Below are 24,004 nucleotides of genomic sequence, written 5' to 3' on the forward strand. Positions count from 1 at the left end.
TTCGGACGAACCTTGTTTAAACGATAATAATGTTGAGTCGAATGTGTCCATTAAAATATCCACTTCAATGGACTTTTAGTGGTTCCTGTTATTCTCCACATCCGTTAGGCCTCGGTTATTATTGTTTTAGTGATAACTAAAAATAAAACAAATTGTAAAAAAATTAGGAAATTAGATTATAAACATTTTATAAAAAGTTTTAGAAGATTTCAGGGAGTTATATACCAATTTGAGGAAAATTAGAACAATATCAGTTCTAACTGAATAGAATCAGCAATTCTTCACTTAGCAAATAATGAAAGATTGGATCATCTCTAATTATAATGATTAATTAAAGGGGATCTGTCACCACCTCAATCAACTCTAATTCTTTGCATCCTGTAATAGATCCTGCGGCACTGATTCCGGCCAAGTTGGAACTTTTTGTCTAGCCCTCACCATTCACAAACAATTAATGAAAACATTTTGGAGTCTTTACAGTCAGGTGGGGCGGGGCCAGAACCTTGATCCTTCACTAAGACCTCCCAATTATCCTTATTAGCATATGAGAAACTGATACTACCTTGAGACTATGGCAATTAAACACTCTACTGTCAGATGGGTAGTCCAGGGCAATGGCAGATTAACGCAATTAAACATCTCTAATTAGAATGATTAATTAAAGTTGATCTTTCACCACCTCAATCAACTCTAATTCTTTGCATCCTGTAATAGATGCTACGTCACTGATTCAGACCCAGATGGAACTTTCTCTCGAGCCCTCACCATTCCTGAACAATTAATGACATTTTTTTGGAATATTTACTGCCAGGTGGGGTGGGGCCAGAATCTCGACTCCACCCTAAGCCCTCACAATTATACTTATTAGCATATTAGAAACGTATACTACCCCGAGACTATGGTAATTAAACACTCTACTTTCAGAGGGGTAGTCCAGGGCAGCAGCAGACTACGGTAATGAAACACTATACCGTCAGGTGGGTAGTCCTGGGCAATGGCAGAATAGGTAATTAAACACTCTACAGTCAGGTGGGTAGTCCAGGGCAGCAGCAAACATCTTGGCTCCACCCATTTGACGGTATTGTGCTAAAAATATTGCTAACGATTACTTGGGAATGGTGGGGTTAAGAAAAATAATTCCAACTGCGTTAGAATCGGTGTAACATTGTCTAATAATTGGTGGAATAATAAGAGTTGGAGAAAGGTTCTCTTTACTGTATTTTTCAGACTATAAGGCGCATAAAAAGTCCTTTGATTTTCTCAGAAATCAAAGGTGTGCCTTATAGTCCAGTGCGCCTTATATATGAACCTTACTTACAGACGACAGCTGCCTTGAACTGTGCACAGGTCTGCCACCTGCTGGCCATTCATCCTTATAATCAGGCGCGCCTTATAGTCCAGTGCGCCTTATATATGAACCGTACTTACAGACAACAGCTGCCTTGAACTGTGCACAGGTCTGCCACCTGCTGGTCATTCATCCTTAGAACCTAGATGTTTTAGCAGGCATTTATTGAAGGTGTGCCTTATAATCCGGTGCGCCTTATAGTCCGAAAAATACGATAATTATGAAATATAATTAATTAATTAATTATAACTATAACAATAAATGCCGATTCCGTTAACAATACAACGAAAAAAAATGTTGCCACTCGCTCTACAACTACCGTTATTCTACCGCTTCATCTTCTACCACCACGACAACAAATAATAATAATAATCATAACAAAAAATTGGGCCAGACACAAGATAAATAATTGTCCTACCCTCCGCTCTCTATCACCTTCTCCCATGTGATGAACTTGCCTTCAGACACCCTCTTAGCAGATTAATACGGTCACCAGGAGAAGTACCTTTTATATTGAAAATGAATATATTAGGAGTAAATGTTAGTCATTTAATATGCCTGCCGCGCGGCGCTAACGCTCCGTCTCCTTCCCTCTATACCTTTTGTATTCATCTCTTATCTAAAGAAAGACCACTACCCACACTTACTCATTAGAGGGAAATTTCCGAACAATGAACATGTGCCATGAATTATCATTATAAGGCGCTAATCAATTCTTCCTGACATTGGACTTGTATTACAATGTATTTCAAAGACATCAGTCAACCGGACGGCGTACTCCCACGGCGTGACGAGCCACGTAGGCAAAAATATAATATTGTAATCATCACTAAAGGAAAATTTGAATATTGTTTTAAGAATTATCTTCACCCCCATTAAGCGCCGCTTCGAGATAACTATTCAAAAAAAAAAATCAGCTTCCTTTTTAGCCAGTCAATAGTATAAATTTCCTTAGGGTGTTATAGTCCTATATCTGGTGACAAAAAAAAAAAAAATCCTCATTTTAATAGATCCCAAATTTCAATTAATAAGGTTAACACAATGAGGTTCATTTCCATCTTTTGTGGAGAGTTTTAAATGACTCGAAGAAAAAAAAAAAAAAGAAAGAAAGAAACGGGGCATTGTAACTTTAAGATATCTGACCGCCTCGGAGGGGCACTTACTTTAATTAGGGAAATTTTATTCTTAATTTTTTATTATTTTTTTGGCTTGAGAAAAGGAAATAATGGAATAATAGAGGAAACGGTAGAAACGATATTGAATAAAAAAAAATCATGAATTTTAATTGGTAAAACAAAAAAATTTGCAAAGAGCATTTCATTAAGATTAAGGACTAATTCGGCTCAATACCTTGAAGTTTTGGTGTGAACAGAGTAAATCAGAGTAGCCCTGACATTAGGGATGTCTCCCCACAGGCTATGGGCCATTGGATCAAGAAAAGGGATATGCACAATGGGTGGAGGTATACGGGCACCTTTGATGGGGACAATATACAGTGGCAAACTGCTTTTAAATGGGCATTTTGTCTACATATTCATGAATATTGTAGGTTTTGGGGGTGGATGAGTGCACCCCCATAAAATAAACATCGGGGCAATTATCAGGGCTTCTATGGCATAAAACTGGCATAGAAGCCATGAAATAATCGCAATTCCTTGTCATTATACTCTTTATACCAGCTCCACACCACAGGGGCATGGAGAAGCGTGAAGGGTTCGCGAGGCTGGCGGCGTACCGCTGCCTAGACCATGCGCATGTTGACCTTGAATGTTCACATGGTTTTTGAACTATACCAGCTGCCATAGTCTTGGCTGTCGGTGCAGCCACCTGCTGGATACATTAGGAGGCCTAAGCCTCTTGATATATACGGTTTCTCGGTGGGGCGGGGTTTTCATCATATGATAAATCTCCTTCATCGACTTTCTGCTGGACGCTATGTAGCATGGATGGTGCAATCACAAGTGCTCAATTAACATAGGAGACTTGTAGGGTCCCATTATCATGACCACCAGAAGGTCCCAATGTGTTGACTTCCATGCAAATGTATTTGTTTTATTTATTTTTTTTATATATTTTTTTTAAATTTCCCTGGTCCAATATTATGTTTCCTCTCCTATAATGTATAAAAAGTGCAGTAGTGTGGATATGCTTTTTGGCAGAACAGAACATAAAGGAGTGTAAACACAGCAATCACACCGGCAACAATTACAAGATGTGAGGTCCCCAAGCACCTCATGGGAACAGAGTAGTGGTGCTTTACCCCACCTCACACTTGTGTATTCCTCTTCAGAAGATGGGGTGTGTTGTGATAATCTTATATGACACTGAGACTTCACCTGTAAAAGATCTAAGTTATATGCAAATGAGCTGAGAAGAATCACTTTTTGTCCAAGAAGAGTCCTTTTAGAGACTTGGTGGGCATCACTTCTATAGTACCTGAAGTCTAGAGTAACACTCCCCCTCCCCATCTCTAAAAGCAACTCACTTTTAGACAAAAAAGTGAATCATTACCTGGCTCCCTGCCAGCAGTGTGTGGTGAGACCCTGGTGAGGAAGGGACAGCTGCAGCCTGTGTGCGCCTGTGTCTCCTCATACTTTCTTTTTCTCCTTATCACCACCCCCCTCCTGGATGAGTGTGGTGGAGAGGAGACTGACAGTCAGCAGCTGGTCCCCGAGACTCACAACATGCTTCTGGCAGGGAGCCAGTTAATGGGAAGTAAATTTATATAAAGTACTGAAATGATTGAGAATGCTGACAAGGGAATTTTCAAAATTAGCATAACATAGACTATTGGAGACCGTCCCCAGCTACAAATAGAAATGATGTTTACAGAAAAAAAAAACTAAAATAAGTCATATGTCCTTAAAGGAAATCTACCAACAGGATGAAGGATTGTAAGCCAAGTACACTGACATACCGGTGTGTGCAGATCCTGCCAGAGGGGGCGCACACAGGTATGTCAGTGTGCTTGGCTTACAATCCTTCATCCTGGTGGTAGAATGCCTTTAAAATTTCTGTTGCCTTTAAATTGCACAGTCGTTTATTTTGGTCCATTTTGTTGTAATGTCCTGCAAAACCTGAGATACGAAGCAAAAAGTAATAAAAAGCTGGTCCTTATCCTTAATGTGTGACCTCAGTCCCCATGGCCGGCAGGCGGATGTTGTGCCAAGAACTCTGGACTGATACATTGTTGCCGGGTAACTTCCTCCTTACTCCTAGCAGCCTGGAGTCAAGGTGCGAGCCGAGTGCTAATTTCCAAACATAAAAAGGACAACAGGCACCTGCACCCGAGCGCCGGGGCGCAGAACACTAGAAAGGTTTCCATTTGCATAGAGTGAAACTAGATAATGAAGTAAGACCTAAGACCTGAGACAAAGGGGAAGACAGATGGCTGTGGCTGGAGAAGTTTAATCAGCTTTCCTGAGGCACAACAGGAGGAGGATGATGGTGAGGAGCAGCAACTCACCAACCTGCCTGGACGCCATTCAGCACATGCCCCGGCTCCTGACCCGGCCTGCACCCTATCATGTCTGCTCCGTCATACACAGGTAAGGGCCAAATATGTGCCTATAGTATATAGTGTCCACCTGGTACATGACTATGTGATCATGCAACAGGAACAGGATATGTTTGATATGTTATGGAGCAAAGTAATTGAATAGAACACATGAGTCATGTAATGTAGGAATAGATAGAAAGATAGATAGATAGATAGATAGATAGATAGATAGATAGATAGATAGATAGATAGATAGATAGATATGAGATAGATAGATAGATAGATAGATATGAGATAGATAGATAGATAGATATGAGATAGATAGATAGATAGATAGATATGAGATAGATAGATAGATAGATAGATAGATAGATAGATAGATAGATAGATAGATATGAGATAGATAGATAGATAGATATGAGATAGATAGATAGATATGAGATAGATATGAGATAGATAGATAGATAGATATGAGATAGATAGATATGAGATAGATAGATATGAGATAGATATGGGATAGATAGATATGAGATAGATAGGAAATAGATAGTGAGATAGATAGATAGATATGAGATAGATAGATAGATATGAGATAGATAGATATGAGATAGATGGATAGATATGAGATAGATAGATAGATATGAGATAGATAGATAGATATGAGATAGATAGATAGATAGATAGATATGAGATAGATAGATAGATATGAGATAGATAGATAGATAGATAGATATGAGATAGATAGATAGATAGATAGATAGATAGATATGAGATAGATATGAGATAGATAGATAGATAGATAGATATGAGATAGATAGATAGATATGAGATAGATAGATATGAGATAGATAGATATGAGATAGATATGGGATAGATAGATATGAGATAGATAGGAAATAGATAGTGAGATAGATTGTATCTATAACCATATGCAATGTATTAGTCATATGTTATGGTGTTATATTTCTATAACACGACACCATGATACACATTGGATGGTTGGCCAGTTAATAGTCTATCTAGTCTAAAACTTGCCCACTGGAGAATTGGTCTGAGAAGGCCTCTTATTTGCTGGAGGAGTTCCAGACGCTGCCTAAAAATCTAAACAACACAGTAATCAGGAGCCGGAGCAATGTCCTTTATTTTATCATAAGGATTTCCTAGCAATCTTAAAAGGAAATCTATCATCAAAATCAGAAACAATTAAGAAGGAACACTTACCCCTAGATCCAGGCACTGTTACTGGTAATCTTCTTATATTTGTTATCCATGCCCTCATTCTTTCTAAAATCAACTTGTAAAATTATGCTAATTAGGGGTGTTACCAGAACCCCTACATGCTGCAGCTTCACAGGCTGTTAGACTGTCTCACCCTCCAACCTTCTCCCTCAGCACTTCCCCCTTCCTTTGCCTGATGTAGTCTCCCTGCTGCAGAGCAATTTTCAGTGGGAGGAGGAAAGTGCTCCTGCAAGTGTAACAGGCTTTAAAGCTATAGCACAGAGGGTCTCTAGTAACAACCCCCAGAGCTCACCTGACTCATTCATATCATTTTAAAAGTTGATTTTTCAAGGAAGGAGTCCATGGATAGCATATATAAGAAGATACCACAGGCCCAATACCTGGATCAATGAGTAATGTCCTTGGTTTATTGTGATGGATTTTGATGGCAGATTTCCTTTAAGGATCCGTTCTGGGCCTCGGTAATGCTGGATTACAGAGGAAGTAATTGGTTGTCACTCTGTGCCTGTGGTAGCCAAAAAGTTTCCTTGTCACGTAAAAAGATACAAGTATTATAAGTGGCACATGGTGCAGTAGGAGGCGAGCCGTTACCGGTTTTGCATTGGACCCATCAGCTATAAGTTACACCACTGTAGCCACTAATTTATGATGAGAAACAACCCCCAAATAAAACTATACTAAAAACTTCTATGTCTGAATTTATAAAATGACCCATGGAACAAACCAAAAAACATAGGGTCCTAGATGAATCTGTCTCCTCCCACAACTGCAACAGTGTATCAACAGATGGTTCTGAATGGTTACAATCAGTGATGAGTGGCACCGGTGTGTTCCGGTTCGGTGATTTTCAGGCAAAACTGAAAACAAAAGTTTGCTTCAGGTACCCGATCCTCAACACACCTCCTAACTCCTGCAATGGGTGAGCCCGATTGGGTCTGGGCAGGGCCGGCGTCAGCACTGGGCATACCTGGGCAAGTGCTGGGGCCAAGAGCTGCTGGGGGGCCCACATAAGGCTGTACATAAGGAATCCATGGAGTGTGGGAACTCTATCTAATGAATCCATAGGGGGTGAGAGGGGCTTATATAAAATTTCCATGAGGGGGCTGTTTGGGATGATAACTAGGGAATATTTCAGAATTTTTAATGCCACCACGTGAGGTCTCTGCAAAGGGGCCTCCTGAGGCTCTGTCGCCCAGGGGCCTATTGAAACCTGGAGCTGACCCTGGGTTTGGGGTTCCGAACCCTCTATGTTCGGCATGGATCAGAACATTGCTTTGCTTTGGGTTCCGCTCATCACTAGTTACAAAGTATAAAACATTTAGCGAAGATTTTTTTTTTTCCATTCTCACAACCTCGTAAAGAGGAAGAGACGTCTGCGGAGCATTTCCAGTCAAGGTTACAAAGTTAGAAATGTGAAGAAAATGTCATAAAATACAAGGAAAAGAGTGTAATCTTCCAAAAGTCCTCAGTCTTGTAAAAAAAAAAAAAAAAAAAAGTAAAAAAAACCCACAAAGAAATAAAGGAATTAGACTTGAAAAAATAAGTTAATTTACAGTTCACCTATCCCCCTAGGACGCCCCCTCTGGCAATGCCCCGGGTTATAGCCCTGCTCATCCGCCCAGTCTAAGCGAGTGTTTCATCCCTGTATGTTCTCGCTTTTAGAAGTGAAAGATGTGTTTATATTGCAGCGTTTATTTTTGCCTATTTTTTTTACCTTTCCTTCCTGTTTGTCCATTGTAAATGCCAATAGGTATTTTTTTTAACGCTTGTATATTGTACTGATAAATATAGTAAGTATTAGGAAATACGCTGCAGGTAGACCCGTAGCCTTAATCGTCGGTGTCTCCTTATTCGGCTTCACAAAGCTGTGTGGTGCGGTAACCTATTGTCATAAGATACACATATTGGGGCAGATTTACTTACCCGGTCCGGCGTGATCTCGCGGCGCGTTGTCCGACGAGGATTCCGGCGCGATTCATGAAGATCGAGCGCCCGAGTTCCTTCTTGTGTCGCTGCTGCGCTCAGGTCCGCTGGAGTTCACTTTCTTCGTCCCGGTGCATGTGAGTGCTGATCTTGCGACACAAATCGTTTTTTAAATTCTGTGGTTTGTCCGAATCCGTCGGGTTGTCCGACGGCCACCCCCCCCCCATTTCTGTCGCGTGCAAGCCGGCAACGATGTGCCAAAATCTGATTGCGTGCACAAAAAACCCGGGGGCAATTCGGGACAATACTGAAAAATTCGTGAAACCCAACGAAAGTGCGCGATTCGGACCCTTAGTAAATGAGCCCCATTGTATTGTAATATTATATGTATTTACCACCTTACATGTAGAACTCTAAGCCTATAGGAAATGTTATAACTAGTGATGAGAGGATCCGTTAAAATTCAGGTTTGGCTGAACCCGAATTTTAATGTTCTGGTCAGACAGATCCTGAACCCGGACCCAAACCACCGGCCACCAGTAACACCCACGATCTGTGCTAGAATCGATCACAGGTGTTAACTGTTTAAATGTCACTGGCGAAGTCACTAGCGCTATTTAGATTACTATGGCGCTTACGCCCCCCACAACTGTGGTAGGTTTCATGCAATTAATAATGACAGGGATAGGGAGAAGAGAAAGCCAAAGCCAAAATCAGCAAGCGGAGCCAAACCAAGAGAGTATGCCAGAGATAAGAACAATCCAAAGTCACAGCCAGATTGCAATGTAGTACAATGAGGAGGTAAAGTAAATAGAAGACATACAGAATTTATAGAACTCCGATCCATATCCATGCAGAATATTCATGCAGTAGATAAACTAAATCAGTGGCAGGTAAATCCAGCGCCAAGGAAGATTTATAGCTGGCTAATGAAATGACTGAGAGGCAGCTGAGCAAAACCATTCTAAATTTTAACCCTAGCCTGTAATAATAAACAAATCTTTATTTATAAAGATAAGATAAGTGACAATGGGGTACATATACAATCAAAATATCACATTGCACAGCAATAATCACACAAGAGCCTGCTCGTAATCACTTATCTCTCAGCAGAAAGCATATTCACATCATAGTTGAACCTTCTATTGGGGGTATATGCATGCCCTGTGTATGTGAGTGCGCTAAGTCCGAATCAGTCGGGTTGTCCGACGGCCACGCCCCCCCCCCCGATTTGCGTCGGGAAACCCAATAGAAATAAGGTCCGTGGACCCTTAGTAAATGTGTCCCAATATTTGTAATTATTACTGTTCTTTTCCTACATTTTGTCTTTCAGGTGATTAATGATGGATGATACAACGCACAACGGTATAATACAACACAACCCATGATGATAATTTGTAGCACATTTATCACAAGATATTTAAAGATTTTATGAAATTATCTGAGTGCCTAACGATGGATTTTTTTCGTCTATGGAGAAGAAAACCTGAGGCTCTTCTTCATATTTTTGAAGTGTTACTTTTTGGCCTCCATATGGTTGAGGCCCAAGGTCTTTTCCCGGAACTGGAGAATATTGCGTTGTACAAGCCCATATACACAGATCCGCCCAACGCAACCTGTGGAATCCCAAAAAGAAGTGTCTTTTGTCAAAGTGATGTGAACTTCCAAAGTATCCAGACGTGTACTCAACGTCTATGTATTCAGGACTGTCCCTATCGGGCGGCCTCTCCCGGCTTCCAACAACTTCTTACGGGAGATCTTGGCTCCTGTGTCAGACAGGATAAGGTTAATTTACGCCCAAGATCCGGCAACTATTCCAATAGCTTTATATTCTATGATCACAAAGACTGTGTTGTCACCGCTTCTCCTTTAAGATTCGGAAGCTCATTCACGCTCGCCGTGTGGTTGAAACCGGAGCAGGATGGTGAAATGTAAGTACCCGGCATCTATTACGTATTCCTTGTCTATGAAAGGAACAGCTCAGAGATAATAAGCAATAAAAAAGTAACATAAAACCTTCCTGAACTTTCTACATCATCATCTTTTGTAAAAATGTAATGTTTTTTCTAATTTTAGGTTTTTCATAAAGTTGTAGGAGGACGCGCTTTTTTTGTTAAAGTTGTAATGTGATGCTTATTTTAATGGATGCTGTTGGAAAAGAGCCCAAAAAGAGGTTATAGGAACAGTTTACATTATTTAGTGTTTTGTGTTACCTCCCTGACCTACTGTACTCTCTATGACTCAATTACCCAAGATGCACTAAGACGCATGGGTCTACAATAATGATGAAAAACAGAACAGTAGATTTTTCCCTTATGGGAGTCTGAGTTCTTGGTTTTAATCATGTACAATATGTTATAACTGTGGGTTGGCAACAATGATTTGGTGGGGCCTCATCCATAGTTATTTAAAGGCCACCCCCCATAATGCATTGCTCCTCTCCGAATGGCTCTGCCCCTCCACCACCCTGGGAGGCTTCCGAAACTGGCTGTGCTGGCATACAATTCTTGTAGTGTAACCTGTACCTGTTCAGACTTGAATGGCCGCAGGCTATAGTGGGTGAGCAGGCTTGGAGCAGGAATGCCCCTTCACCACCCCAATCATGCCAACAGGCACGACCCCTTCACATCTCTCCATGCCCATTTACTGTGGGGTGGTATAAAGGAAGACATACCATATTTTTCGGACTATGAGCCGCACAAAAAATCCTTTGATTTTCTCAGAAATCAAAGGTGTGCCTTATAGTCCAGTGCGCCTTATATATGAACCATACTTACAGACAGCAGCTGCCTTGAACTGTGCACAGGTCTGCCACCTGCTGGTCATTCATCCTTATAATCAGGTGCGCCTTATAATCCAGTGCACCTTATATATGAACCTAGACGTTTTAGCAGGCATTTATTGATGGTGCGCCTTGTAATTTGGTGCGCCTTATAGTCCAAAAATACGGTAATAGCAATTCCTGGTGGAGCGCTAGGCTTTGCCATTATTTTAGAGCTCGTGGACCAGAAAACTGCCCTGATAAATGTCCCCCTATGTGTAGTACCTGGAATGGCCACTACACAATGTAGGATGCTTTGGCTGATAACAAAGACAACACGGCTCTCATCTAAGAACTAGCGGCTTCTAAAAAAGCTGATCATGTGGATACTAAGGGGCAGATTTAACTGTAAGTTTTTTGGTTGCTTTTTAGTGACTTTTCGATGCATTGGGGTATTTGATTGCACAAATATATGTGCAAAAACACTCCGGTCTCGACCATAGAAAAAGCAATGCTATGAGTAGCACAAAAATGTACGCTTTTTTAAAAAAATTTGCACCTAAATAAGACTTTTGAGGCGCAATTTTTTTTATAAAAGTGTAAACTCATACCATTACATTTTCTACGCATGGTTGAGACCGGAGTGTTTTTGCATTATATTTGTGCTATCACCCTGTGCAGGTGATAATAGACCAGTATTTAACACCGATTACCCTTAAAGGGACTGACACAAAAACTTTCCCATGTAACTAATGATGCAGTGATCAGCAAATAATCACATTCCTCCTCCCGATACTCTCAGGCAGCTCATTTACTATTAGCTGCACGTTTTTTGTGCAGTGGCCACTAGAGGCCAGACGAAGTGTTGCAGGCAACAATTCAAATGAATGGCTTTCTATGGGATGTAGTTGGAAGGAGTCATTTAGAGGGGTGTTCCCCTTCCACTGCCAATGCAAGGCCGGAGATGAGGGGGACAATGAGGTGTGTTGTGTGAGAAATGGAAGGCGTGAAGAGTAGAAGAGCTATGTCAGGTACCACCATCACCACGTTAATCAGCCACTCTTGCCTCATTCCTCCCCAGGAAACCTCAACTGCCCCAATCCCCACTCTCCCCCCCCCCCCCCGTTTTCCGGGAGGATAAAAGTGACTCTGATAAGGTGATCATAAATCCTGCAGTGGCCACTAGGGGCCAAATGGAGAACTACATGCAACTTTAAAAAATCCATGTAACACACTGGGGCAGATTTACTTACCCGGTCCATTCGTGATCCATTGGCGCGTTCTCTGCGGTGGATTCGGGTCTTCCGGCGATTCACTAAGGTAGTTCCTCCGACGTCCACCAGGTGTCACTGCTGCGCTGAAGTCCGCCGAGGCCCGCCGAAATGCACTGAAGTTCACCAGCCTATACCTGGTGAAGGTAAGCGCGAGTCCCGCAACACTTTTTTTTTTTTTAAATGCGGCGGTTTTTCAGAATCAGTCGGGTTTTTTCGTTCGGCCACGACCCCGATTTCCGCCGCATGCATGCCAGCGCCGATGCGCCACAATCCGATCGCGTGCGCCAAAAACCCGGGGCAATTCAGGAAAAATCGGCGCAAATCGGAAATATTCGGGTAACCCGACGGTAAAACGCGAATCGGGCCCTTAGTAAATGACCCCCACTGTCAGTCCAGGCCATTATTTGTTGGCGACTCTCTACACCGTACTGGAGGACCTCCCCTAGAGAAGATCCCATCACTAATGAATAAATGGCAATATATTCCAAATAACAATGTCAGAGACAAATAACTTCCCTTTAACTCTCCCCTTAAAAGATAAAAAAAATCCTCCTTAAAAATTATTATCTTTAATTTAGATATTTCCCGTTATCCGTCTTTCTTTTAATAATTACTTGATTATTCACACATACCAAGAGAATATCTAATGTCCTAATTGGCGGAATAATGAAAAACCTATTTGTCTCTAAAAAAAAATCACGCTCCCAACAGAGCGAGCGCCTGGCGAAATATCCTTTGACTGTATCCACATGTGTGTTAAGATATAATGTGCAATAATGTCTTTGAATTTTCTCACTACTCACCTGAGGCGACTCTTTAAAATAGCTGCTATCATTAGATACACAATGCATCTAATCTTCCAGGAATTCCAGCCCATGGCATCGAATTAGCATGAATATCGTGATTCGCCTTTGTTTGGCATGGCTTGCATAGTAACTAATGAGGCAGGAGTTTAAAGATGAGCACTAGACAATGGACGGCGAGCGTGGCTCATCATTGTGCTAGCTCCTTGCTTGTGCAAGCGATGCTTCCTCTCTGTGTAACAAAAGGGGTAGCATACGGTATTACATGCGCTAAATGTAATGATAAACGGTAGCCTGGAGGTATGAATGTATAGAGACAACAGTGGGGCAAGCAGCTGTGAAATTTAAGTAGTATAAAGAGGGAATGATAAATGAGATTTCAGTGCCAAGGCTTCCATAGCTAAAACCGGCTTCGCTCTCTGTAAAACCTATCACCTTGCTGCCCTAGGACGAGGCCGGTGCCTTCAATTGTTTTATGTAACCTTTGACACTCAGAAAAAAAATGTAACTCATAAAATAGAATGGATCTTGGTATGAAAAGAGCAAATTCCCAAATATTGTGAAGCTTAAAGCTGAGATCATGTATTGTAAAGCTCCACCCCTGAATAAAATATAAGCTCCACCCCTGCGGAGTTGTGCACGGAGCTAAAAGTTTTGAAAGTAGAGACTAGAGTAGAAAATAGAGCTTAAAGTTGATGCTACAAAATTTTTTTGCATAATAATGAATGTTAAAGCCTGGAAAGTTTGAATACTGCTTAGTTGCAGTAGGTTTTATGTAACCTTTGACACTCAGAAAAAAAATTTAACTCATAAAATAGAGCGTGCTGAATGGATCTTGGTATGAAAAGAGCAAATTCACAAACATTGTGAAGCTTATAGCTGAGATCATGTATTGTAAAGTTCCTCCCCTGAATAAAAAATAAGCTCCACCCCTGAGGAGTCTCGCATGGGACTAAAAGTTTTGAAAGTAGAGACTAGAGTAGAAAATGGAGCTTAAAGTTAATGCTACAAAATTTCTTTGCATACTAATGAATGTCAAAGCCTGGAAAGTTTAAATTCTGCTTAGTTGCAGTAGGTTTTATGTAACCTTTGACACTCAGAAAAAAAATTTAACTAATAAAATAGAGCGTGCTGAATGGATCTTGGTATGAAAAGAGCAAATTCCCAAATATTGTGAAGCTTAAAGCTGAGATCATGTATTGTAAAGCTTCTCCCCTGAATAAAAAATAAGCTCCACCCCTGAGGAGTCGTGCACAGGGCTAGAGTAGAAAATAGAGCTTAAAGTTGATGCTACTAAATTTCTGTGCATAATGGTGAATGTCAAAGCCAGGAAAGTTTCAATTCTGCTTAGTTGCAGCAGGTTTTATGTAACCTTTGACAATCAGAAAAAAAAATTGAACACATAAAATGGAGTGCGCCGAATGGATCTTGGTATGAAAAGAGCAAATTCACAAATATTGTGAAGCTTAAAGCTGAGATCATGTATTTAAAAGCTCTTCCCCTGAATAAAATATAAGCTCCACCCCTGAGGAGTTGTGCACAGGGGTGTATTTGAGCATATTATTTGGGCATTATATGTGAGTATTGTATATGAGCATCATGTGTGAGCATTATACAAGAGCAATTTAAAGGAACATTGTGTATGAGAATTATGAGAGAGCATTGTTTATGAGTAGTGATGAGTGGACCCAAACCCAATCCTAAGCCAGAAGTTCCGGTTCAGAGTCAAGTGCCTTCTCCAAGTGCACTGGGGGCGTGTCCTCACACTGCTGTGCTCTTGGCACTCTGCATTATACTGCTTCACTGCCTCTTCCATTTGCTCAAGTCTCTTTTTAGTTTAGTTTTTTTTTTTAGCAAACTCACCTTATTTATTAGTAATTCTGTAGATTAATCACATTTATGGATATTTTATGGTGATAAAATTGGAGCAACCATATACTGCATGGGGCCACCCTTAAGTTTGGTGGTACAAAGGGCGAATTTATAAGACCCTCCCAAGCATAGTTATGTCTGGGGGAGCTCCATAGTGCATAGTCCAGCATGATAGAGCAGGGAGTCTATGGCTCCCAGCTCTGCCATGCATTTGTATTGGTGTCCTATGGATTCAGGTATAATTTAAAGGGGGGTTTAAAGTAATTCTGGAAGCTCCCATTGGGGTCCACAGCAGGGTGAACCTAAAAAAGGAAATGTACTTACCTTGCTCCGACTCCCAGTTGCAGTCTTGAAGGGGTCCCTCAGTTTTCAGCATTTGTAGCTTGTCTGGGATAGCTGTTGGGACATCGGACCGACTTCAACCAATCAGAGAACTCCTTAGACCATGGGACATCACTTGTGACATTATAGGAAGAACATATGAGTACACTTTCTTATTTGTGTGTCACCCAATGGGAGTGGATTCCTGGAAATCCCCTTTAAGGTCTTTTGGCAGGATCCCGCTTCTTTCACGGTCCTTGACCAATTTGTCTTGGAAAAGTTATCTGTATTCTCCTTGTCGGTGGGGCCCTCTTATTTCCCCCTTATTTCCAAATCCCCAAGTAATGGGCATCCAGCACAGATCATAAATTTCAGTTTTAGGTTCCTCCGACCAGAAGGGTGCGCTCATCCTCGTTGTATTACTTAAATTTCACAACTGCTTGCCCCACTGTTGTCTCTATACATTCATACCTCCAGGCTACCGTTTATCAGGCTATAGTTTGCCTTGTATGCGAGTATTGTGTATGAGTAGTGATGATGTCTGACCCAAACCCGATCATCAGCCAGTAGATCGGGATCAGCATTTTGGCACACCCCTCCCCCGGTAACACCCATGATCGATACTGGCTGGTTCATCAGGAAATTTTAAAATGTTACCAGTAGGGGTGAGCATTAGTGTTCAGAACAGACATTTCAGCTTTGGGTTCCTCCGAAACAATGGGTGCAATGATCCCTACTTATGAGTATTTTAAGTAAACATTGGGCCACATTTATCACTTGTTTTTTCTGTTGTTTTTGCGCCTTTTCATTCAGGCGCACCGTTTTTGCGCCATTTTTGCGATTAAACGCCAAACTAGCCGCGCAGCACAAATAACCAGCTTTCCCTCATCTATCTTACCAATCCAGATGTTTTGCTGCACCTAATGATATTCATCACTTGCAACGTTTTCATTTAGGCGCAAAAACGGGCGCAAAAACACTCCAGCCCGAAGGTGGCGTTATCTGAGAAGTAAGCACTGAGGCCCTTTGCAGAACAGCTCATTTCTAGCAGCAAAGCTCAGCCAGACACTGGAACATATAATAGATACATGAGATACACTGCAGACACTGGAACATATAATAGATACATTAGATACACTGCAGACACTAGAACATATAATAGATACATTAGATACACTGCAGACACTGGAACATATAATAGATACATTAGATACACTGCAGACACTGGAACATATAATAGATACATGAGATACACTGCAGACACTGGAACATATAATAGATACATTAGATACACTGCAGACACTGGAACATATAATAGATACATTAGATACACTGCAGACACTGGAACATATAATAGATACATTAGATACACTGCAGACACTGGAACATATAATAGATACATTAGATACACTGCAGACACTAGAACATATAATAGATCCATTACATACACTGCAGACACTAGAACATATAATAGATACATTAGATACACTGCAGACAGGAGCTGCAGACTCTATTTACAGTTCATCACCTTCTATTTACAAAACATTCTGCAAAACGCTGAGCTCACAGCAAGAGAGGAGAGACGTTTGCAGAAGTTTGCAGATACTACAAACAAGTGTCCCCCATGTAATTCTGCACAGTGTCTGAGGGGGATATTGTGCAGAATTACAGGGGTGCAGCAGGAGACCAGCACTGGGGGATCCCCTCCAGGAGAAGCCCCTGCTGAGGAGGTCGCTGGGTGTCACACACCTGGGTGCTGCTGTGAGTGTTATCTTCATTCTGGGCTGTGGGAGAAGCAGAGAGGAGCTTGTAGCAGGATCACATGTAAGTGCCCGAATCTAACATTGCGCCTAAACTGCGCCAAAATTGCGCCTAAACTGTGTTAATGTAAAGTGATTAATAAGAGGCAGAAAATACACTTATCACAGATGGTTGTAGCTTGTGATAATTCTGGCAAAACAGTGCGCCAGAATTTAGGCGCAACTACTACACTTAGGCGCACAAAAGTGATAAATGTGGCCCATTGTATATTAGAAATTTACAGTGTGTAAAACACTTGTGGGAGAGATGTTTATATACGTAAACGTGTATATATATGTATATTTTTAATATATATGAGCTTCATTGTGAGTATTACGGATAAGCATTGTATATGATGATTATATGTAAAAACTAGTATATAATCATTGTTCCATGAGGATAGCATGGAAAGGTTATAATGGTATTGTAGTATTGTATATAAAAAACGCTGGGCATTGTATGTGAGCTGCAGCTGAGCCTTGTATAATACACTTTGTATCTACATTACACATCTATATTACACTTCGTATTTATATTACACATTGGGGGTCATTTACTAAGGGCCCGAATCGCGTTTTTACGTTGGGTATACCGAAAATTACCGTTTTGCGCCGAATTGCCCCGGGTCTTTGGCGCACGCGATCGGATTGTGCCGCATCAGTGCGGGCATGCACACGGTGGAAATCGGGGGGCGTGGCCGTCGGAAAACCTGTCGGATTTGAAGAAACCGCCATATTTTTTTAAAAAAATGTGTCGCTTGACATGCGCTTACCTGCACTCGGCCCGGCTTGGTGAACTTCAGTGCGCTGCGACGAAATTCAGCGCAGCAGCGACACCTAGTGGACATCGGGGGAACTACCTTAGTGAATCGCCGGAAGACCCAAATCCTCCGCAGAGAACGCGCCACTGGATCGCGAATGGACCGGGTAAGTAAATCTGCCCCATTGTATCTATATTATACTTTGTAGTATAATACACTTTGTATGTATTTTATATAAGTGTTATGAGTGCGTCCTGTACATGAATGCTGGATATGATATATTATATATGTGTATGATCGCTGTGTATGAGCATTATCGTGTAAGCGTCTTGCGGTACATTACGGGCGCCTGAGACGTGATCTCTTCTGTAGTCGAGCGTCATCCTGCATTATATATTCCGCCGAATGTTTACTGGAAGACGATTTTGATCTTTTTTCTATTTACTTCTTAAGGTGTGTGATAGAAAAGTCCGCTGATGGGCAGATTGTGTTCAGACTCACAATCTCGGAGACAGAGAGCGCGTTTTATTATCGCACAGTAAATGGTTTGCAGCCTCCTATAAAAGTAATGACACGGGGGAGATTTCCCGCGCGGCAATGGATTCATCTCGCCGTTCAGGTGAGTAGAAATACACAACATTTGGTTTAACATGAAAAGTGTCTTAAAATGATGTGGAAAGAGCAGCTCCTGGGATGTAGTCAACAAAATGTGAATATGTGCATTCATGTGCTTTCTCCAAGTGCACTGGGGGCGTGTCCTCACACTGCTGTGCTCTTGGCACTCTGCATTACACTGCTTCACTGCCTCTTCTTCTGCTCAAGTCCCTGCTGAAGTGGGAAGTAGTCAACAAAATGTGGATATGTGCAGGCAAGTGCCTTCTCCAAGTGCACTGGGGGCGTGTCCTCACACTGCTGTGCTCTTGGCACTCTGCATTACACTGCTTCACTGCCTCTTCTTCTGCTCAAGTCCCTGCTGAAGTGGGAAGTAGTCAACAAAATGTGGATATGTGCAGGCAAGTGCCTTCTCCAAGTACACTGGGGGCGTGTCCTCACCCTGCTGTGCTCTTGACACTCTGCATTACACTGCTTCACTGCCTTTTCTTCTGCTCAAGTCCCTGCTGAAGTGGGAAGTAGTCAACAAAATGTGGATATGTGCATTCATGTGCTTTCTCCAAGTGCACTGGGGGCGTGTCCTCACACTGCTGTGCTCTTGGCACTCTGCATTACACTGCTTCACCACCTCCTCTTCTGCTCAAGTCCCTTTTTAGTTTAGTTTTTTTAGCAAACTCACCTTATTTATTAGTAATTCTGTAGATTTATCACATTTACGGATATTTTATGTCGATAAAATTGGAGCAACCATATACTGCATGGGGCCACCCTTAAGTTTGGTGGTACAAAGGGCGAATTTATAAGACCCTCCCAAGCATAGTTATGGCTGGGGGAGCGCCATAGGGCATAGTCCAGCATGATAGAGCAGGGAGTCTATGGCTCCCAGCTCCGCCATGCATTTGTATTGGTGTCCTATGGATTCAGGTATAATTAAAGTAATTCTGGAAGCTCCCATTGGGGTCCACAGCAGGGTGAACCTAAAAAAGGAAATGTACTTACCTTGCTCCGACTCCCAGTTGCAGTCTTGAAGGGGTCCCTCAGTTTTCAGCATTTGTAGCTTGTCTGGGATAGCTGTTGGGACATTGGACCGACTTCAACCAATCAGAGAACTCCTTAGACCATGGGACATCACTTGTGACATTATAGGAAGAACATATGAGTACACTTTCTTATAAGTGTGTCACCCAATGGGAGTGGATTCCTGGAAATCCCCTTTAAGGTCTTTTGGCAGGATCCCGCTTCTTTCACGGTCCTTGACCGATTTGTCTTGGAAAAGTTATCTGTATTCTCCTTGTGGGTGGGGCCCCCATATTTCCCCCTTATTTCCAAACCCCCAAGCAATGGTATTGTCTGCGCTTTGGGAAAATCCACCTTCTGTGGGTATTGTTACAATAAGGTCTGATTTCCGAAAAATCCTTAAAAAAGACCCCTTTAGGGTCAGAAAAAGCAGAATTCGACAGAATATTTTTTAAAATTTGGGACAAATTTTCATATGAAACTATTTGTATGTCTATGATAAAAATAAATACTTGAAAATCCCTAAAATTGGAATAAAATGTGCCTATTGTTATGAAAAGATATCAAAATTTTTGGGGAGCACGATGCATATTACATATGGTGTAGTTGGGCTCAGTGAATCTTATCTGGATACGTTGAGTTTATGCATATTCTGTGTAGGGTTCACTTTGGGAATCTCTGGATTGGCTGATATCCCTTTGATGATTCAAGGCTTTTTTAAGGGTTGGACATTGATTTTTTTTAGGGTAAACACCTATAGGTGGCGCTAGATGAGCATTTCTCATCCTTGTATAAGAGAAATCATTTGCATACCGTTTCGCATTGCCTGTGAGACTCCATCATGATCATCTGAATAAGAGCAGAACCCCAGAGGTTATACACTATAGGAGCTCATTATACAGAATATAATCAGATGAAAGATATCAGTTCAATGATCTTCAGCAGTTGAGTGACCTTCATGAAGAACTTCGTGGACAATGGCTGACATACAATGGTGTAAGCCTATGCATGTATTATGGGGCCTTCATGAAGGGTCTCAGCCATCATTGGGCTTCCTAGTCATGGTGAGACCCAGTGCAGGTCACCCCTCCTCCGAGGAGGAGCAAACTAGGAGGTAACGCAATGGCTTAAGGGGTGATACAAAGGGCACCGAGAATGAGGGGAAAATGGGACTAAGAAGGTCCATCCTAATCTCTGCTAGAGAAACTCCTCTGGTCTGTGTGTTGCCCTATGCATTGGCGTGGTCACCTAGCATTAATTGTACCTTTGGACTCGTAATGTACTTTACATATACATTTAGGTGCAAGTGGTGGTTGTGCTCATTAAAGGGGCGTCCGTCATGTTCTCCAATTCACTCATTGTCTGGACTGAGGCGCCAAGTTCAGGATTTCTGCCGCTTGCTCTTGCCCACATTTTGGTGCAACCCCGGTGAATTTTTGGCACGGGGCTAATGACCATACGGCCACGCCCCCTTTCTCCAAAACCATGCCACCTTTTGTGAGACAAGTCTGAAAATGGCCAAAAATTGGTCGGGAAGCCTTCGTAAATGTGTCAGAAGGCATTTTAGACAGGCTAAACATAATTTTCAGGCATTAAAGCAATCATGTATTCCCCCCATGGAGTGTGACACACTTCTGGCGCTCGGTCCGACTGTGCAGAAGAATTCGGTGCTGCTTTGGGTGTAGTGCAGCCCCCAACAATTTATAGATACACGTGCAAGCAATTTGGGGTGAGAAAAAAGTACAAAGTCAGACAAAAACGGGTGCAGGGACTTTAATAAATGTTGGCCAGGGACTTCCTTCCCTGCGGCTGAGATGCAATACCGGACACAACCAATGTATGAGAGAGGCGCTGTCCTACAAATGAAGGGTCATGTTTAGAGATGAGCGAGTATGCTCGTTCGAGTATTAGTGTACTCGAAATGGCTTGTTGCTCGGACGAGCATCTCGCCGGCTCGAGATCGAGCATTTACTTAACGAAACACAGTGAAGAACAGTGAAGAATACAATGAAAACAGTTAACCCAGGATCATTTAAGTGAAGAACACAGTGAAGAACACATTGCAGATGTTTCCGTACATCTGCAAACTTATCTGAAGACACGCGTGCCGAACGGTGTTCTTCACAATAGCATGTGAAGAACAATATGTGTGAAGAACACATTGCAGATGTATGGAAACATCTGCAATGTGTTCTTCACACATATTGTTCTTCACATACTATAGTGAAGAACACCGTTCGGCGCTTGCGTCTTCGGATAAGTTAGCAGATGTACGGAAACATCTGTAATGTGTTCTTCACTGTGTTCTTTCATTGTGTTCTTTCAGTGAAAACATCTGCAAACATCTGCAATGTGTTCTTCTTCAGTGTTCTTTCAATGTGTTCTTTCAGTGAAAAATGCTGGAGTCTCCCATTGACTTCAATGGGGTTCATTATTCGATACGAGCACTCGAGCATCGGGAAAAGTTCAGCTCGAGTAACGAGCACTCGAGCATTTTAGTGCTCGCTCCTCTCTAGTCATATTACATATATAATTTTACACATCCCCTTTAAAAGGTATCAACCACCAGCGTCACAGCCTCCACATCTATAAGTCTGCTCTGGATACACAGAAAGTGATGCAATGGCTGATGAGATGTGGAATGACATCAGATGGTAGGAGGCATCTTGTCAGGCAGCTGCCATCAGGCGCTGACTCTAATGACATCAGGCAGTTTGGGACCAGCACACGGGGAGAGCAGGGAAGGCAAAGCAGGTGGAGCCTAGAGGGTAGAGCCATGGGAAACACATTCAATCCATGAAGAATATTCCAGAAACTGGGAGTAACAGAAACACAAGCAGAAGGACACACAAAAAAATATTTTTTTTACACATTTGTATTTTTCTACATATTTTAATCGTATTGTTATTTTTTTATTTGTTAATTAATAATAATAATTCTTTATTTATATAACGCACACAGATTACGCAGCGCTGCACAGAACTTGCCAAATTTGTCCCAATGGGGCTCACAATCTAATCACCCTACCAGTATGTTTTGGAGTGTGGGAGGAAACCGGAGGACCCGGAGGAAACACAGAGAGAACATACAAACTCTTTGCAGATGTTGACCCTGGGATTTGAACTCAGGTCCCCAGCACTGCAAGGCTGTAATGCTAACCACTAAACAATTATTATTTATTGTTATTATTATTTTAGTATTGTTATTCTCAGATAATATACTTGAATCCACCCATAGTTTCTTATGGAGTGCAGGTTCACATGTGGAATCTGTTTTCTGTTCACTCCAATGGGACGACTGGCAAAACTTACAGGACAGTAATGACTGAAGCACAGGACGAGCATTTCCGTCACTTTCAGTCCCCCGTTTTCCTAATCTTTGTGGGTCCAAGCAATCGATTCCCAAATGATCAAACATATATTCCCTATCCATAGATAGATACAAGATATATATATAGATGGACATATAGATAGATATGAGACAAATAGAGAGACTGAGTGACATATGACATACATTGTACTCCTATAATCACCCACACCCCTACACCCTATGCCCCCCATTGCTCTGCACCCCGTGTCCCCCATACCTCACCCCATTTCCGACAATCTCCATATTCTCTAAATGCTTTGGCTATGCAAATTTTTATTTGGTCCTGCCAATAAAGCTTCTTTGAATTGAATTAATCAATAAAGCTTCTTTGAATTGAATTAATAGATATAAGACAAAAAGATACATAGACATGAGATAGATAATCACACTCTTACACAAGCTTTATCCAGCGTCTTCACAAGGTCTTTGGCTTTTGTTCTTGGGTTGATATTCACATTTTGGACCAGAGCACATTCATCTTTGGTACACAGAACCCATTTCCTTCCTGAGCAGTACGATGGCTGGACATTCCAATCTTGTTTGTACTTGTGTATAGTTGTTAGTACGGATGAACAATAACCTTGTTCTGAAAATTGCACCCAAGGAGGTACCAGACTTGTGCAATAATAATTCTTGACTTTCCGATGTAACACAAAGATGCAGTGTGTTTGAGATGTGCAGAGGTGCGTCTCTAATTAATTCAGATGTAGCCAATAAATCAGAAGCTTCCAAAGGCATGAAATTGTCACGGTTTGGATGGGTGAAATGTCAGAAAGTCTCTGCGGAAAGAAAGTCTGTGGACTCCCTTGGCCACCACGGGATATGATAGTACTAGCCGAAACCCGGGACAAGAATCTAAGCGGCCCCTGGTCTTCGCCAGAGCCCGCTGTAAAGTGGGATGGTCTTGCTGCGGCGGGAAGCCACCAGGTCATTACACAGGTGCGACTAGGCCCGTGGTGGCAGCCAAGTTAGGGAAGCAGGGAAGGACCTTGGGTAGGCAGCACCTTGGGTAGGCAGCACCTTGGGTAGGCGGGACCTCGGGATGGCAGGTCCTCGGGATGGCAGGACCTCTGGATGGCAGGACCTCAGGATGACCACCGGGATACAGGACCACCACAGGAACACAGGACCGCAACAGGAACAAAGGACTGCCACGGGAACACCACAGGAACACGGGAACTCGGAGGAACACTGGAGAATAGACACGCGGAGGAAACCTGGGAACGCTAGAACACTAGGAAACACAGGAGGGCTATCACTCCAGGGAATGACTTAAAGATCCGGCAGAGAGTGGAGGGAGGTGCCGGATTATAAGGGCATGCCAGATTAGCCAGCGCCAATTAGGAGGACGATGGCCCTTTAAATCCTGAGAAGTCGGCGCGGCCTGGAAAGAAGGAGGCGTGCGG

General features: G+C 42.1%; 1 protein-coding gene across 5 annotated transcripts in view; it reads left to right on the forward strand.

The window, feature by feature from the left end:
* The first annotated feature begins 4,626 nt into the window (after positions 1-4,626).
* USH2A (usherin) overlaps positions 4,627-24,004 on the forward strand; it is a 493,686-nt gene continuing 474,308 nt past the window's right edge. For all 5 annotated transcript variants that reach the window (XR_011854013.1, XM_072140122.1, XM_072140124.1 and 2 more), the window contains exons 1-3: positions 4,627-4,896; positions 9,343-9,940; positions 18,054-18,219. Coding sequence is in view for 4 of the 5 variants with exons in the window: in XM_072140122.1 (XP_071996223.1) it covers positions 9,441-9,940; positions 18,054-18,219 (666 nt within the window). In the remaining variant the exon portion in view is untranslated. The remainder of the gene's footprint in view (positions 4,897-9,342; positions 9,941-18,053; positions 18,220-24,004) is intronic.

The sequence above is a fragment of the Engystomops pustulosus genome, chromosome 3 (genome assembly GCF_040894005.1).
Source record: "Engystomops pustulosus chromosome 3, aEngPut4.maternal, whole genome shotgun sequence".
Lineage (NCBI taxonomy): Eukaryota > Metazoa > Chordata > Amphibia > Anura > Leptodactylidae > Engystomops > Engystomops pustulosus.